Source organism: Panulirus ornatus, chromosome 20 (genome assembly GCF_036320965.1).
Source record: "Panulirus ornatus isolate Po-2019 chromosome 20, ASM3632096v1, whole genome shotgun sequence".
NCBI lineage: Eukaryota > Metazoa > Arthropoda > Malacostraca > Decapoda > Palinuridae > Panulirus > Panulirus ornatus.
Window position 1 is genome coordinate 49495215 of NC_092243.1, and position 19540 is coordinate 49514754.

At 38.0% G+C, this 19540-nt stretch overlaps 1 protein-coding gene across 6 annotated transcripts in view; it reads right to left on the reverse strand.

Moving 5' to 3' along the window:
• Positions 1–12323: 12323 nt before the first annotated feature.
• The window catches only part of LOC139755996 (glucocorticoid-induced transcript 1 protein-like), a 316760-nt gene continuing 309543 nt past the window's right edge, over positions 12324–19540 (reverse strand). For all 6 annotated transcript variants that reach the window (XM_071674916.1, XM_071674918.1, XM_071674917.1 and 3 more), the window contains 2 exons: positions 14918–15222; positions 12324–14785 (listed from right to left, as the gene is read on the reverse strand). In XM_071674916.1, coding sequence (XP_071531017.1) covers positions 14401–14785; positions 14918–15222 — 690 coding nt within the window. In that variant the 3' untranslated portion in view covers positions 12324–14400. The remainder of the gene's footprint in view (positions 14786–14917; positions 15223–19540) is intronic.

A 19540-nucleotide genomic window follows, 5' to 3' on the forward strand; every position in this document is an offset into this window, starting at 1 on the left:
TAGAAGGAGATTTAAATGTACACCATATGGAATGGTTGGACTTCTCCCAAACAAATGATGGTGGTTTAAATTCCTCCATATTCTCCATTTGTAATGATCTAGAGTAAATCATCACCCACCCTACCCTTATTCCTGACTGCTGTGACCACTACCCTCATACTTTGGATTTTCTTTTATCTCTTTAACCCCTTGTGTTGTAGCTGCATAATGACAACCCCAATTGATTCACCTGACAGCTCTTTTGAATGTATCTATTCTAATGACACCTTTTCTAGCAGCTCTTTCTAAATGCAAATATTGGCACCTTATTAAAGCTTACTGGGATAACTTTTGATCTTTTTTTTTTACTTTCACTGGATAGATTATTGTCTATCCTCTAGTGATGCTTCTGTCTCTGTCAGACATATAGCAGAGGTTACTGTTACAGGAATGGAAGCATATATCCCCTCTTCCTCCACAACTGCCTCTTCTGACCCATGGTTCAACCATTCCTGTTCTGAGGCCATTCAGGTAAGGGATCTGGTATAGTGGGCTTGGAAATACTCTGTCCTTCATCTTCCACTCAGCATTTATCACTTTCGATAAACATTTCAGGTATGTTATCCATGAGACAAAATGTTCTTCTATCCATAGATATGGAAGCTCTCATTTTCATCCACTGATAGGTCTTTCTGGTCTCGCTTTTTGTACTGATCAAAAGGTATTTCTCTCTCTGGACACAAGCAAACACATATGGACTTTACGACATCCGTCCCCATGTAGTGAAAGAATGTGTTTCTAAACTTGTACCTGTGCTTACTTGCCTATTCCATTCCTGTTTAAAAGCACAATATTTCCTTCTTCCTGGAAGCATACATTAGTAGATCCCATCCTAATGAAAGATGACCATTCCAAATCCTTTAACTACTGTACTATTGCTTTGACTTGTAATGTTTCCTAAGACTTTGAATCCCTCCTTAGCTACAATATCCTCAAAAATCTTGAATCTTGTTATTCCCTTTGATCATATCTTATGGTTCTTGTTGATTATATCTCATAGTTCTCATTGATCACCAATAAGGCTTCTGTAAGGCATGATCCACTTGTGATATCCTTTCCTATCTTGCTAGTGTGAGGTCGTTATCTCTGAAAGATACAGGGGAATCCTGTTTAGCTATCCTTGATGTATCTAAAGCTTTTGTTAGGGTGTAGCGTCAACATATCATCAAGCTCTCCTTTTTTTATCATCTGAAAGTTGCTCCATATATATATAAAAAGGCCTGATCCACCCTTGTACGGAGTACTGTTTTCACACCAGGGGTAGTTACAGCTCCACACCCTTACTAGAAGGGTTGAATCTAAAGAGGTCCACCTTATCAACTCACCCAGGCTAACTTTACAACCTGACCTACTTGCCCTGTGCAGCTAAATGATTCACTTTCATCTCCTCTGAAGGTATTACTTTCCTTTTGCTTCCAAGAGCTGGCTGCTAGTGTATGACATTTGGCAGATAACAGGTGGGCTTGTCTGGTAACTATTTCCTACATCTCGAAGCTATGGAACTCTTCACTGTGTCTTGTCTTTACCTGGCACTTTTTAAAAGACAGGTTTCCCTTTTCATCCAAAATCTTTGAAATACTTTTCTTTACCTCTTTCTTCCTCTCATTGACCCTCTATATTTCAATTGATTCCCAGCCTAGATGTGGACTTTTATCCACAACTAGAGCTTAAAAAAAGAGAAAAAACATTTGGTCACTGCACTTAAACTAGTAGACAAAACTGATAAAGAAAATCCAGAAAGCAGCATCAAAGATGGTACTAAGAAAGCTGAGATGCAAAGAAAGGTTAGAGGCCTAAAATATGTCAAGCATTGAATAAAGAAGAGTAAGGGGTGATCCAGTCACAAACTTTAGCCCATTTCCTTATTGACTCCTGAAGCACCTGTGGTGGGAGGTTGAAATTTTCTTCTTGATGCCCATCTTGAGCTCAGCTTGAATCATGCAGACTGTATGCTATTAGAATTTTTTCCTTTTATTGGAGGTGACCATCTCCTCACGATGAATCTAGGGCCATGATTGGCTGTTGATGAAACATAATGAAATTTTATTGGTCATAAGGTCAAGGTAGTGTAACAGTTTATCAATCTGGCACATATCACTGGTGACTTTGCAGCATCTAGAGATAAAATTGCCATAGAAAATGAATGTGATTACATTTCTTTAACTAATATGAATACCAATATAGTAATACGAGATCTATAGAGAGAATAGACAGTGAGTGGGCAAAAATGAAGAAAGATTCAGCATGTTAGTCTGCAAGATATGTAAAAATACATATTTCAATCCAGCTCATTTCAAGTGTAGAAGGATATCCTTTGTTAGGTTTCTAGATATCATTTTTGCATTCAAAGCATTCCTTTAAATGTGATTTGAAAAACTGATATTTTTATGAGCACCAGAGAAATAAATTACCTACATCAAACATAATATTTAAACCCATGAACAAAATTGTGATAATAAAAAGAATTTCAGATATAGGAAAGTCTTACAAACAAAATAGCATATGATTCTGCTTCTATCATAATCTGTAGTTGCTTTTAGTATATAAATAAAAAACTGGGTAAAAAAGTGTAGAAAACAGGATCATATTGCCATTCTATTGGCACCACGTGGGAGTTTCAAAGAGAAGCTGGAGGTTAGGCCAATTTGGAGATTCAGACAGCGAACAGTTCTTTGAAAGATTTAGGGATAGAACCGCTAGAGGCTTTGTGGAAATAAGCAAAAAAAAAATTGAAAAAAATTTGAAAAATAATTTTATGGTACAGGAGTAATGGGTGAAGGGAATAAACTACATGATGATATTGTAAATGCAGACAGTATATATTTGTTTAAAAGGATATGAGAATTTTGAAGAGATGAGACCCTTCAGATTTAAACTCCCTCCCTGCACAGTATAAATATCATAATACATTTTATCATTATCATTTATTATACTTTGTCGCTGTCCCCTGCGTTAGCGAGGTAGCGCAAGGAAACAGACGAAAGAATGGCCCAATCCACCCACATACATATGTATATACATACACGTCCACACACGCACGTATACATACCTATTCATTTCAACATATACATATATATACATACACAGACATATACATTTATACACATGTACATAATTCATACTTGCTGCCTTTATTCACTCCTGTCGCCACCCCGCCACACATGAAATGACAACCCTCTCCACCCCTCACGCGCACAAGGTAGCGCTAGGAAAAGGCCACATTCGTTCACATTCAGTCTCTAGCTGTCGTGTGTAATGCACCGAAACCACAGCTCCCTTTCTACATCCAAGCCCCACAAAACTTTTCATGGTTTACCCCAGATGCTTCACATGCCCTGGTTCATTCCAATGACTGCACATCGACCCCAGTATACCACATCGTTCCAATTCACTCTATTCCTTGCACGCCTTTCACCTTCCTGCATGTTCAGGCCCCGATCGCTCAAAATCTTTTTCAGGCCATCCTTCCACCTCCAATTTGGTCTCCCACTTCTCCTCGTTCCCTCTACCTTAGACACATATATCCTCTTGGGCAATCTTTCCTTTCTCATTCTCTCCATGTGATGAAACCATTTCAATACACCCTCATATTACATATAAATGTATAATATTGCTATGCAACACTAGGACACCTTTTATGGTGTCCCTGCAACTTTGAGGCTACTCTTCCATTAAGAACATGTAGGAGTTAGAAGCCCCTCCTCAAAACTGTACTCTTCTTTGTCCAGTGACAAACCATCCATTCAGAAGCAACAAATTAAGAACATAATAACATCAATCAGTGTACAAGTTTTGTGAATTAAATAAAATTACACATTACATCCTGGCCCAATTAGACAAAAGATACTTATCCATGTTAAGGTAAAAGAAACCAGAACAAAAATATTGGAGAAGATTTCAGGACATGTCTGAGGACTGGAGATATATATGTGAAGAGCCAGTACCAACAGCTAGGGGATGATGATGTCATTCCCGTGTTAAAGTTGCTGACTGGTCAGTGGATGGACCTAGTACAAACTTTAAGCCGCTATTACCAAACAAGTGGTTAGCAAGGGGTGAAAGGCACTTACCCCTATCAGAAGGGAGGGGTTAAGAAGTCTACAACATGCAATATACATGGGATATACAGTAACTGAAACTGAAGTGGAGATCATAGTGAAGTACCATCAGGACAAGTCAAGAAAGAAACTTGTTTTTCAAGTGAAGACAGACTGAGGGTAGAATGAGACGATATGATGATTACTCTAGTTAAAAGAAAGAAAATGCTTACAGAGACCAGAGAGACGTTCACATACTGTAACACTACAAAGAAGGCGTGAATTGCAGACTGAAAGAGTGGTGGTAAAAGTTTTAGTCACAAATGCAGAAAGATTTTTGGCTAAAAGCAAATAAGTGAAGTTTCATATCTGCATAAGGGTAACCACACCAAGTATCACTGCAAATGTAGATAAAAACTAACCAATGATACAGAATCATATTTACTCTTTCCTGATGGAAATATAATAATGAAAAAGGAAAGGGAAAAGAGAGGAGGCTTCATTTTCTCAGTAAGAAAATACATAAGGTGTCAGAAAATACAGATGGATAATGGTCACTTCAGACAAATATAATGGGGAAGGTAAGAACAGAAAAACCAGATCAACTACTCAATGAAGTTCATGAAAGTACAATATAATGGGGAAGGTAAGAACAGAAAAACCAGATCAACTACTCAATGGAGTTCATGAAAGTACAATATAATGGGGAAAGGTAAGAACAGAAAAACCAGATCAACTACTCAATGGAGTTCATGAAAGTACAATCAGGATAGCAAAAATGCCAGCAAGACAAACCCATTTTAGAGAGATAAGTGCTAAAAATAGATTTTGATCATAAGGTGCTAGACTGGGAAAACCTACATTCACAAGAAGAAAGATAACTGTAGAGACACTAGCTCTTAAAGTGTGATTAAGAAAACCACTTTATCAGCATGTTACTAGGCTCAACCATAATCAGAAGGGTTTGATACACCATCAACACTTAAACTAAGATGTGGAAAGTAGCTTGGGAAACAAATGCTTCAGACATGATTTCTCACAAGGAAAAATTTTGAATGTATTACTTAAATTAGTGAATGTGGTCACCAGAGATAAAAATTTGAGATACAAAGCAGCTTACTATACAAAACTAAGCTAATTCTTTAGGAACATAGACTGGAAAATGGAATGCCACCATTGGAGTATGGAACAATGTTTCAAGAGTTTCTGTAAAGTCAGAGGTGACAAAGTCATAATATGGGTATCAATGAAAGAAAAAAGAATTTACCTACTTATGTGATTTTGTCAGAATGGTACAGTTAGCACATTTTGCTTACCATGTGTTTTTCTTGTTGAATTACACTGTTTCTCTACTGCCATAATTCTTACATAACCATTACTCCGAGGTTCCGTAGGGATTGACCTCAATAGTATATCTAGTTTTCTTTCAAGTGTTGCTGTAGTTGCTCATTGTATGTTTGTTATATCTCCTGCTATTGCATGAAATAATCTTTCAAACATTTTTGCTGAAGACAAAATTTTGTAAGATACCTTTTGGTATAATCCTAGATATTACTTCAGACTTGATAATTTCGTATCTTCCTTGCCAAGATGCTTTAAGTTTTAAAATATCATTCTGTATGCCTTCTATTTGCTGCCATGCATATATCATCATGTGCTTGTCTTTTCATTCTTGGCTATAATGTTTGAGTTCTTTCAGCTGCTCATAATAGTTTTCTTATGAAATGTTTGTGAATTTTCTCAAATTCATTTTTATTTATTTGACTGGTAACTATACAACATAGCAGTATTCAACGATGCCTCTTGTGTGTTTATTAAACATTTTTATAATTAAGTTTCTGTCTCTTGTAAAAGTTTTCTATTCTTGCCACTTTATCATCTGGCTTGTACGAACTACTTTATAAATGCGCTCCTTGAATTCAAGTGTCATATTTGTACTAACTTTTAGGTCTTTAATGTTCTCTTCTCTTTCAGAGATAAAGGAATTATGGTTTAACAGATATAGGAAAGTGAAATAAAATAGAGATGTACGACAATACATCATTTTCACAGTCTGACTGGGGAAAGGGGTTGTCTGCTACAAGCTGAAGTCTGTTACATCTCATAGTTTTCAAGGAACATTAGTTTTTTCTTTCATGCATGGTGGCTGTTTCTGGCATGAGTGAGGTAGCATCAAGAACAGATGACTGAGCCTTAGAAGAAAAATCTAAAAATACACATGGAGAGGTTTTCCAGCCCCTCTACTCCCACTTTATTTAGTTGCATTCTATAACATCTGGGAGATATGTAAGTAGTATTCTTTCTCTTCTAACCTTAGGGAAAAAGAACATTTATAAATGAAATACTGACAAGTGTATTGGAGAACTACCTTATTCCTTTGAGGCTGAAGATGTTCAGAGAATAACAAAGACTACTCTGATTCACTATGAAATGGCTTCAAGATCACTTGGAGTTGCCTGAATCACCTGGTCAGGAATAGGGTTTGCATGAGGTACAAGCTACTCTAATGATGCTCAATCACTTTCAGCTTTTCAACAATGCTGAGATGTTCCTGGATCTGTTAGCAGATGCATCATAGTTAGCACTCTTATCTGCCATGATTTATTACAAAGGGACAAGCCTTTGAACCATAAAAACCATTGCACTTTTATGAGAACATGGGCAGTGAGTTTAAGTGTTGAACAAGTGGGTGTATATTTCTGACGAGGGCAGTAATCATGCTGTGTTGTCTTAAAATTTCTACTTAAAGTATCTTTGGTGGTGTAAAGGTACAAAAGATAATATTGCATCATTAATTCATTCACTGCAGAGTGTTTTTACAGCAATACCTGAAATATATTTACTGTGGAATACAACTATAGCAACACCCTCTTAAGTTTTGTGCCTGAGATATTGGTGGGAAGAAAAATGGCAACACATGAAGCAGATGACAGACAATAAGCCACTTGTTTTGAGTATATGGGTCAGTAGCCATCAAAATATCACTGCTGGATCATCTTCAGCCCCAGCCCAACCATCTAAAACCCACGGTGTTGATGCTCTAAGAAATGATAATTGGATGCAATAGTCTCTGAATAACTAAGTAAGCTACAAGTGAAGGAATAACAGAAGTCAAACATGACAATGACATTTCTGAAAGTGACAATTTAGATACTGCTCATAGACAATGAAAATGGACACAGATCATCTGGCAGTGGCTGTCCATGTGATACTGAAAAAATTATATTCATCTTACCTTACCTTTCTGCTCCAGGACACCTTTATCTTTTCATTACAGATAAACATGTATGCAAAGGGAAAAAATGTTGTTGAGATCAAACTAAGACTTTGGAGAAGAAATTGAATAAACATCATTGCAGGTACACCTGAAGTTGCTAGGTGGAAACATTATATAGCGTTCATGAAATAATTACTGCCTTTACTTTTTTTACTAGCAAATTTGCTTTTTATGCATGGAGTCGCTTGTTTAATTTGATACAAAAAATACCAGACAATTAAGACTTACATAAGCAAAGTAAATAAAAGGACATGTGGTCTGAAATAACTCCTACATATTCAGACATTGTTTTGTTTAAATGCAAATTCCAAAGAGCCCAAATGCATTAGCATAATGAAAGTACAGAAAAATAATGCAGAAAAGGAAAAACTCAGAAACACACTCATGTGTATGGTACTGCTAATGAGAATTTCCCTTCATATACAAGCAAACTTTGACCCCTCCACACGGTCAGGGAAGCTTCCAGTACATGATACACCTTAATTTACTCAGAGATAAGTACTTGACCAAATTCCAAAGTCAAAACTTGATTTACTGAAATTCCTCCACACATGGGGATATCCTCACATCTACAACAGGCTAGTTAAAGGGTTAGATCATTGTAAACCAGAGTAAAACTGTGTCTGTGTGCACAGAGAACATTTTGAGCTGTTTTCTCAGTTGCTATGTAGTTAATGATCATCATTGTTAATTACCTCCCAATATTAGAATGCATTTCTTAAAAGCAATTCTGAGGTATCTCACTCTGGCTGTCCAAGGCATTGCCTCAGATGGCGGAAGTGGAAAAGCTTTCAAGACACATTCTAGTGTGAAGGGGTAGGTAACAATATCATTAGCTACTTCCATAGCAACTAGTAAAACAATCCTTTGTATCAGTAAAATAAAGAGAAAATGCACCCAGATGATGTGCAGCAGGCTGTTACTTGTTCTGGCGCCTAGCATCCTGGGCTGAGGTTGGGAACAAGTGGAATACAGGTATTACATTACATCCAAAATCAATCTGATGAATCTTTATCTAGCCGGACTAAATTTGTGATGTTATGGACTTATGGAAATGTCTGTTAGATCCTAAACTTCTGTGGGGCCTGAAGGGCCCATTAGAAGTTGAATTCTGATACATTGAAGTCCATTAGAAAGGGGTTTACTATATTATAAAAAAGCTATAAGAGGTACATCATCCAGGCAGCTTTTAAAATGTAAGATGCATGGAAGATATGAGTACAGTTAACTAAAGTAAAAACGATTTTTGAAATATTAAGAAAAAAAACAAAAGATGAAAAGCCAAAGCTGTTCCTTAGAGTTAACAGATTATCAGTCAAGAAACAAATATCTGTACTGAAGGACTTTGAGGGAAAAGTTATGAGAGCAAAGGAGGAAGTATGCAAACTAAATGTAAAACTTCATGACACAATACTCCCACAGGTAATTTTGAGATCCTTAGGTAACAGAAAACAGCAAATTAACACTTTAACAAATATGGCATGGCTTCCAGACCTACATACAAGGTGAACTAGGTTGCCATCACTGTTGCTTACCCACCCATATATGTTTAAGATCTATTCTAATTTGTAACATTATTTACAGTCATAAATCATATTCCTTAACATACATTTGTTTGTAGTGATTATTCTGTAATGTCATATAAAGTAAAGAATGCTAAGAGAGACAGAAAGAATGACGATGTATTCTTCAGGTGTGGCGAAGGACAACGGATACTGCATAACAAGTCTTAACCAGCCTTCAAGCTACCACATACATGCACAGAATGAATGGGAATTTCTCATGCATCATTTAAACTATCATAAAAGGCATCTGATGAATAAATTAGTTTTTTATGGATTTTCATTGCCATGATGCATTCCTCATTGGTTCATCTATGTAAGTGTTTTAGGTGGTGAAAGCCTTGTCATATGATTGTCAGTTTTAAAGGATATAAATCCATACAAGGCACTTCCGACCCTGAAAAAATTTCTGTGCATGTACTCAAAGTGACCATTAAAACTTGATCATCATGCACAAAAACCTAAACTTCTATGACAGGATGAAAACTGACAAAGTCAAAAGAGATAGAAGTGCAAAACATTTTTGAGCTTCCCTAAAGGAGCTTAATGAAATCACATAAGAGATCTCGAGTGCCCTGAAACTTAAGGAAGCAGAAGGGAACAAAGGATGCATGTCAGAGGTCCTCTTTTCGCTTCTGTACAAGTAAATAGTGGGGTCCTTCAGCAACGTTCAATTTTGGGGACGACTTCTGTTCCAGGTGTACAGTATATGAATGGACTGAAATCATACATAATTATGTTTGAGTCACGCTAAAACTATAAGTGAAGTAAAGAATATACAGAATTGCAAAAAACATACAAAAAGACCATGAGAGGCTTTAGCTGAAGAGTTTAACCCAGTGATGATGATGAAAAATACTGAGGCCTATTCATACCACCAACTTATACAAAATGTAGGAGTCAGTATGTGAAAGGGACTTGAAGGTTGACCCAGTTTAAAACCAAAATATCATCTCAAAAGGAATGTTATGTATGGTCAATTATATACTGGTAATCATTAAAACTCTTCAAGTATAATTACAGAAAAGCATGTTGAGTATCTGCACATGGAATGCATGCAAAGAAGGCTGTTGATTGTTCCTGATGCTACCTTGCTAAAGCAGAAGCATTAAAGTAAGAAAATTTTTTATAGGATATATCACACCCAAACTACAGCATGCAGCACCAGTTTAGTCATCCTGCTTGAGGAGACACTGATCTGCTAGAGAAGTCACTGAGATAGGCAGCTAACAGCCATGTAATTATTGATGTCAGAAGAAGGAAGTTACAATTGCACTGTACAAGTTTAAGAACTGATTTGATGGTGACCAGTTCTTAAAAATTAGAAATTATAGAGCAACAAGAATTCATAGCAGGAAACTACTTAGTAAGAATCAAGTTACAAAAGATATGGAGAAATACTTTTATTGTAACAGGGTTGTGGATGCATGACACAGGCTAAGCAAGGAAACTGTAAACGCAGACAGTATAATAAGTTTAACATATCATGTGATATTAAAGAAAGCTTAACATATTTCACAGCCCATTTTTGTCATGTCATTAACTTTTTCCAAGTCCATAAATGTTGTATGGTACATATACTTGTGTTTTTCTAACAGTCCAACAATTATGATGGAAAATATTTGGCTGACACAAATGCACTTCTCCATTAATCCACTTGGCTCACCTCTGTTTGCTTTGTATCATTTAGCCGTATACTGTATACCTCACTTTTTAAATGTTTACTCTTATAATTTGGTATCACCAAGTCCAAGCATGTCTGAAATGGTACACAATCATCAGTCCAGGGTTTCACACACACTGAATGACATTGGTTGTGCAAGTTCACCGCTCCCCACATCTGTTTAACAGCTTGGTCTATTTTGGGATCCTTAACATATGGAAGAGTCCGTACGTTGCCCTCGTTGCTTGATACACAGTGTCCCTTGAACATATATTTCTATATCCCATTCATCCCTCACTGTAGATATTCTGATTTCTTTTGTATCCTTAATATTCAGATGCTCTTCAGAATATTCCATCTATCTCCTGTATACATCAAATTGCTTTTATTGCCTTGATAAGTCTTCCACTTACATCTCTTACATTTACAACTCACCACTTACATTTCTATCACTTCACTACCATCTCATTCTTTTAATACTTACCACTACACTCCTACACTTGCACTGCATACTCAACTGTGTTTTAAATGTATAAATCTTATCATCCCTCTGCTTTCTCTGTTGTCACTTTCTACACTCATGGCTTAATAGTATTTTCATAGACACATCTCTATTGTACCTTCACTTGATATGACTTTTGTCATTCTTTGATTGTCTTTTTACTTTATCATTCCACCGGGCTGTTCCCTTTTCTCAATCCCTCTTCTGTACTCACAATATTATCCCTAAATAACAGAAAGCAAATATATATAGAGACATAGCTGTACACTGGTTAAGTTTATTTAATAATCTGGCTTTGGAGAGCATGTGGAAGAACTCCATTGGTGGAAGTATGAAGCCGCCTCGGAAAGTAGAAACACTTTATTCCTACCCACAAGTGGATCATGTGCAATAAGATTCACAGCCAGTTCTTGCATACTTATTTACAGAATGACATTGGAGTGTTTTCCACACTCCTAGAACAATATCTATGTACATGCAAACTGGGTTGTCATGTGACATTTTGTCTCAACCCATCCAGGCAAAATGTTTTTACTTCATATACTCTACAGTCATTCTCCTGTCATCATCTGCAATTACCTTTGGCTTACAACAGTTCATTCACTGAATACATCCGTGTCTTCAGTGTTACTGGACTCCGCCTGCTCATGGTTACACTGCAAGAGAAAATTCACCTTTGGCGAGGCTGTATCTTTGGGAGTACAGGCTTGTCAAAGAACTTCTCACACCAAAGGAGTCTACATTTCCCTGCTAATGGAAATAGTCCAGCCTTGGACTGCAGGAGCCTTTAGAAAGGTCCTGAGTAATACTAGGACTCTTTCATAGAAATTAGTCCCAGGGTAATTATAATTAAATAAATGAATCCATGTCTTCTGCAGAATAGTATAACTTTTGTCATACCTGGAAGTATATGATTAAAATCTTTACTCTCATCTGCCATATTTTCAACATAGCCAATATGGCATAACATACATTTATCCAAGCTTGTTTCTTTTGATTTCTTCACCACACATATCCTTGTCACATCTTCATTATTTCTCTGTCTTTCATTCCTCTTGTGCTAAGCAAGTTATTCATTATACTCTTCTTATTTTTGCAAAATAGCTGCAACAAGTAATCAGTCTTGCAAATATCTTGCACGTAACACTGCCAACTTCTTTCCCTTTACTAATATCTAAGTATCTGCATTTTCCTCCGAAAATATTCTCTACTACTTATATACAAGAGGGCAGAATTAAACAACTTTTCACTTTAATGAGCGTTTAATGAGAAGTGAGATTAGCCGAGGCACACCCGAGGTCCTTCTACAGGAGGCTGGTGTAGCAGGCACGTCAATCTAGGTTATGGACCAGCAGACAACCATAGACTGGTGTCTTGCTTGTAAACTGATTTTCTCAGTTTTTGCCTCGTGCTGGGTGTCACTAGCATTATTTTACCCAGGCTACTGGTGATGGTAAGTTCCCAGCAGCATCTCAGTCAGTCATGCAAATACTGAATTTAATTACACCGAAGGAGATCAGCTCCTTTCAGTGCAGATTTATTTGATGAACTTTTACTGACATAAAATATACACCACTATCAAAAAGTTTAACCCATATTGCAAGGCAGATTGAACTGAGATTTTGTAAGTACTTGAAACTACTTTTGCTTTAGAATTCAAACTTCTAGCAAAACAGGTTTTTTTTCCAACAGTGGAACATCTTGGATGTCAGGCCAAGTATCATTACTGACTTAAAGTTGCTGAATAAAGCTGCTACCTCAGCAGCATAACAGCAGTTGGCACACTCAACCACCAGCGATCCAGATCCATATCCTCTTATTGTATCCAAAGATATCCAAAGAAATCTATCACAGGTTTCCAGCAGGAACTTCTTATGGTGTAAATTGTGTTTATAATGCATGATCAGACTGGTTCCCTCCCAGTAGGGGTATGATCCAACTGGTTCCTCCCAGCAGGGGCATGATCAGACTGGTTCCTCCTAAAAGGGGCATAATCAGACTGGTTCCCTCCCAGCAGGGGTATGATTAGACTGGTTCCCTCCTAGCAGGGACATGATCAGACTGGTTCTCTCCCAACAGGGTCATGGTCAAACTGCTTCCCTCCTAGCAAGGGCATGATGAGATTGGATCCCTCCCAGCAGGGGCATAATATAAATGGTTCCTCCCCAGCAGGAACATGGTCAGACTGGATCCCTCCCAGCAGGAGCATGATCAGTGTGGTTCCCTCCCAGAGGCATAATCACAGTGGTTCCCTTCTAAGTTCAGTTTCCCTAAGATTTTTGAAGATGAAACAGCAATCCCTTGTGGTTGAGAATACCTGAAGCCTCATCATCTGCATGATTCTCAGGTGGGCTGTGGTTCAATTGTTGGACAAATATTTAATTGGAATGAATGGTTAGCAAAAACCATATTATACTGAAACTGATTATTAAGCCAATTAAAAAGAAATTGGGAACCAGCATTTTTAAACAATAATCTTAAAACACAGATATCACAGATCAAAATCCTCAGTTGGGTGCAAGACCAGTCCTCCAATATGCTGGTGATAAGCTGATCTCCTTTAAGAATAATCACACCAGTTGTACATGGCTACAATATTAATTACAACAGATACTATTAGGATGAGCAGACTAGATCCCGTATACAGACAATCAGTTCCATTTCACATCAAGTTAAATTTAACTGGTCTTTTAGCATGAAAGTTATTATACTAGTTTCACTATCAGGAGAATACTTAAACTAATTCACCAGAATAAGGTTTTTGCACTTTTCCATACAGAAGGGTAAATAAATTACTTCACGCATCATCATGTTATTTCCCAAGTTCCTGTAGTTGGAGGTTATTACACTATTTCCCATGACAGGAGGGTGATTACACTAGTTCCTGCAGCAGGAGTGATTATACCATTTTCACTAGCAGGAGAGTCAGAATGTTTCCCTAGCAGGAGGGTAGTCAACTGGTCCCCCACCAAGAGGACGAAGAGTAAGTACATGAGCAGTTCCCTACAATGTGTCAATTAGGTCTACATTATAGTGGCTACTTATCCATTAAATCCTGAGATGTAAGGGAGCTTATTCACTTCTAGGTGAACAATATGCAACATTGGGATATACGTACAAAATTGCCTTGGAAATGCTGAATCACGTTGAAAGTTAATACACTGTGTACATTAATACATACCAAATAATACTCAGTAAGCATATTCACGAATCACTATAATGTCTATTAAGAACCACAATGTCTGAACCACTTTTTAAGATAACTGTTAAACTGCAGGATGACAAAAATAATTGTAAAATGTGCTAAAACATGGCCTTCGCTATTGATCAGCAGTGAGTTCTGGGGATGCCCCTATACTTGAGTGGGCAGGACCAAGGACCAAAGAAGACATGCCACTTTCACAAGCTGATGACTGACTTGAAGAGGGTTGACAGGCCCGTGGTACATGTTGCTGGAGGTCCTGATCTGGACTACCAACATCAGGACATCCACTAGGACTGCTAACACTACTGCAGCTACACACAGGACATGGTTCACTTGATGTACCAGCATGATGTTGACACACAGGAAGGGCTGTTGCTCCACACATCTCTTCTGCTCCTATCCTGTCTGGTGGGCAGAAGGCTGATCCCTGACTGGGCCGCAGTGTGAAAGCACCAGGAGGTCTGACAGCTGGCCATACTCCTTTTTTACTGGCTCCTGACCTGTAGACACATAAAAACATAAAAAGAGCATGCAAAATATGTAGTATATAACAGACTTTGTTTACTGAAAAAGATCTTAGGCAAGGAGGAAGTTCATAGTATCCACAAAAGAAGAATAAATCAATCCAGTACCTGTCTTCATGCAGCTTAAGAGCCACTCTTTCGCAGCCATCTGGTGGTTCTCGAGCCAGAAACTTGTTAATGTGTGGAGAAGTTGCCAGCATTGGTGCACTGGTTGGGCTTGGTGTTGAAGGTGGCATGGCAGTATCTTGGCTAGGTGGTGGAGAGGTTGGTGGGGAGAGAGAGGGTGATGTGTGGTTGGAACTGGCTGTAGACACCGTTGACCCTCGGGCTGGTGTCTGTGTGTCAATACTTCTTGTAAACCTCAGGTACTCAGCAATTGGTGCTCTTCGACCATCACGCGCAACTTCACCCCACTGTAAATAAAACTTTTTTTTAGATAGAAAGTGGCAGAATGTCTAGTCTTGGATGGCTGTGAAACCATTAATGTCAAAGAACTTGTTTTTCTCCCAAAGATGGTTCATTTTTTCAACCACATTCACACTGCAGCACTAACTGGCGGTTTGCTACATATCATCAAACTCCAAGCTATTCATGAGATATGGCTGTACTACATTCATCTGTCATTCTTTGCATTAAACTTTTTTATCTTCCCTTCCTAACAAATTCAAGTTCTTTCTCATGCACATTTGCTAAGTTAAGTCTTCAAGGACTGGGTCCTATAAATTTTGGGAGGTCTCCAGGACTGGGCATAGCTGTCCTGTCAAGTAATAGGAAATATCAAAAGGTGAAAAAAAAAAAATGAAAAAGATATCTGGTAAATCACCCATACTTTTTTTGTCATACAGACATTTCAATTTGGTGCATGGCATGAGCTTGACTAATGGAGTGTCTACTGACATTTGCTGACTTACGCATCTTCGTCTCTTTTCTGTCACCACTGATGGATAACTGATATGCAGAGAATTTTGCCTGTGCTAAAAGTTCAACATTTGTGGAAGCATTATCACCATAATTAGGGCCCCAATGACAAGTGTTAATGAGCCATTAATTGGTGAGGGGGTAAGCAGAACTGTACCTTCCCCCATCATGTTATGTGGGTAACTGAGACACTTGAGATTCTTTCCTGGTGCTAATTGTAACTGCTTGTGGCATAAGACATCTCTACATATTGATAAAGGGCTCATTCCAATTTAAATCACGGTAGGAAAAGGCAACCCTCCCAAGTATAGGAAGGATACTCACACAGTAAGACACTTCTTTCTTTCTTTCATACTATTCGCCATTTCCCGCATTAGCGAGGTAGCGTTGAGAACAGAGGACTGGGCCCTTGAGGGAATATCCTCACCTGGGCCCCTTCTCTGTTCCCTCTTTTGGAAAATTAAAAAAAAAAGTGAGAGGGGAGGATTTCCAGCCCCCCGCTCCCTCCCCTTTTAGTCGCCTTCTACGACACGCAGGGAATACGTGGGAAGTATTCTTTCTCCCCTATCCCCAGGGATAATATATATATATATATATATATATATATATATATATATATATATATATATATATATATATATATATATATACATATATATATATATACATATATACATATATTTATTTATTTATTTTGCTTTGTCGCTGTCTCCCGCGTTAGCGAGGTAGCGCAAAGAAACAGACGAAAGAATGGCCCAACCCACCCACATACACATGTATATACATACACGTCCACAAACTCAAATATACATACCTATACATCTCAATGTATACATATATATACACACAGACATATATACACATGTACATAATTCATACTGTCTGCCTTTATTCATTCCCATTATATATACTTATATGTATGTGGGTAAAGTAGACATTCCATGCAGGGGTAAAGTTATTTGTGAGGCCTAAAAATTATTTTTTCAGGTATATGTAAATATATAAATAAATATTTATCCCTGGGGACAAGGGAGAAAGAACACCCCCCATGCACTCCCCGCGCGTCGCAGAAGGCGACTAAAAGGGGAGGGATATTCCCACAAAGGCCCAGTCCTCTGTTCTATATCAAAAATATGAAAAACCTTCAAATACTGTCACTCTGTAATACATATTGATGTATGGATTTTTATATTTGGTGCTGAAAATAAAACAAATCACAATCATCTCATGCATTAACAGTAGATATCCATGTGTGCGCATTATGTAAATAATGAATGAAAAACAGAATTTACATCAATTAACAAGGTTTACCTTCCAACTACTTTTATTCAAAACAAATGTTAAAAAAAGAATAATGTTTTGTTTCTTTAAGACTGCAGAGTATATTAAGAACTTGTTCTTCCAATGAAGCAAACAGAAATCATAACATGTATATATATATATATATATATATCCCAGGCGATAGGGGAGAAAGAATACTTCCCATGTATTCCCTGCGTGTCGCAAAAGGCGACTAAAAGGGGAGGGAGTGGGGGCTGCAAATCCTCCCCTCCCATCTTTTTCTGTTTTCCAAAAGAAGGAACAGAGAAGGGAGCCAGGTGAGGATATTCCCTTTAAGGCTCAGTCCTCTGTTTTTAACGCTACCTCGCTAATGCGGGAAACAGCGAATATGTATGAAAAAAAAATATAAATATATATATATATACATATATATATGAAACTAAGTTTGTATATTCCTGTAATGGCTGCAAATGACACACGAAAAACACAGGCAATAAATTAGTAAGGCTATCTTCCCTGCCAAATATCATGAGAATGGACACATAGCCTTTGGCTCTATTCCAATTACAATTGCATATAAGCATTATGCTTTATCCTCCACTTTATATATATATGTGCTTATATATAAAAAAAGGGGAAGTAAATGTTTATAGTTGTGTTAATGGAGTGATAGTTTTCATGCATGGTGTTTTTGACAAGAAAATAGTGAAGTTGGAGAAAAATGTAGCTTAGACATTGAAGCTTATTGATACAGTGGTGAAATTGATGAGAACTGCTATTGACGTTTGTGTGAATAAATTGTACATTTCCTTTTCCATAGCCAGAGGTTGAACCATTATGTGACATTCATTTTTTTCATTCATTTCAAGCTAAAAGTTTGTTTTCTAAATTGTTTCTTACATTTTTCATATGTATATATATGTATGTGTGTGTGTGTGTGTGTATGTGCGTATGTGTGTGTATGTGTGTGTGTGTGTATATGTATATATATATGTATATTATCCCTGGGGATAGGGGTGAAAGAATACTTCCCACGTATTCCTCGCGTGTCGTAGAAAGCGACTAGAGGGGACGGGAGCGGGGGGCCGGAAATCCTCCCCTCCTTGTATTAACTTTCTAAAATGGGAAACAGAAGAAGGAGTCACGCGGGGAGTGATCATCCTCCTCGAAGGCTCAGAGTGGGGTGCCTAAATGTGTGTGGATGTAACCAAGATGTGAAAAAAGGAGAGATAGGTAGTATGTTTGAGGAAAGGAACCTGGATGTTTTGGCTCTGAGCGAAACGAAGCTCAAGGGTAAAGGGGAAGAGTGGTTTGGAAATGTCTGGGGAGTGAAGTCAGGGGTTAGTGAGAGGACAAGAGCAAGGGAAGGAGTAGCAATACTCCTGAAACAGGAGTTGTGGGAGCATGTGATAGAATGTAAGAAAGTAAATTCTCGATTAATATGGGTAAAATTGAAAGTTGATGGAGAGAGGTGGGTGATTATTGGTGCATATGCACCTGGGCATGAGAAGAAAGATCATGAGAGGCAAGTGTTTTGGGAGCAGCTGAATGAGTGTGTTAGCGGTTTTGATGCACGAGACCGGGTTATAGTGATGGGTGATTTGAATGCAAAGGTGAGTAATGTGGCAGTTGAGGGAATAATTGGTATGCATGGGGTGTTCAGTGTTGTAAATGGAAATGGTGAAGAGCTTGTAGATTTATGTGCTGAAAAAGGACTGATGATTGGGAATACCTGGTTTAAAAAGCGAGATATACATAAGTATACTTATGTAAGTAGGAGAGATGGCCAGAGAGCGTTATTGGATTACGTGTTAATTGACAGGCGTGCGAAAGAGAGACTTTTGGATGTTAATGTGCTGAGAGGTGCAACTGGAGGGATGTCTGATCATTATCTTGTGGAGGCTAAGGTGAAGATTAGTATGGGTTTTCAGAAAAGAGGAGTGAATGTTGGGGTGAAGAAGGTGGTGAGAGTAAGTGAGCTTGGGAAGGAGACCTGTGTGGGGAAGTACCAGGAGAGACTGTGTACAGAATGGAAAAAGGTGAGAACAATGGAAGTAAGGGGAGTGGGGGAGGAATGGGATGTATTTAGGGAATCAGTGATGGATTGCGCAAAAGATGCTTGTGGCATGAGAAGAGTGGGAGGTGGGCTGTTTAGAAAGGGTAGTGAGTGGTGGGATGAAGAAGTAAGAGTATTAGTGAAAGAGAAGAGAGAGGCATTTGGACGATTTTTGCAGGGAAAAAATGCAATTGAGTGGGAGAAGTATAAAAGAAAGAGACAGGAGGTCAAGAGAAAGGTGCAAGAGGTGAAAGAAAGGGCAAATGAGAGTTGGGGTGAGAGACTATCAGTAAATTTTAGGGAGAATAAAAAGATGTTCTGGAAGGAGGTAAATAGGGTGCGTAAGACAAGGGAGCAAATGGGAACTTCAGTGAAGGGCGTAAATGGGGAGGTGATAACAAGTAGCAGTGATGTGAGAAGGAGATGGAATGAGTATTTTGAAGGTTTGTTGAATGTGTCTGATGACAGAGTGGCAG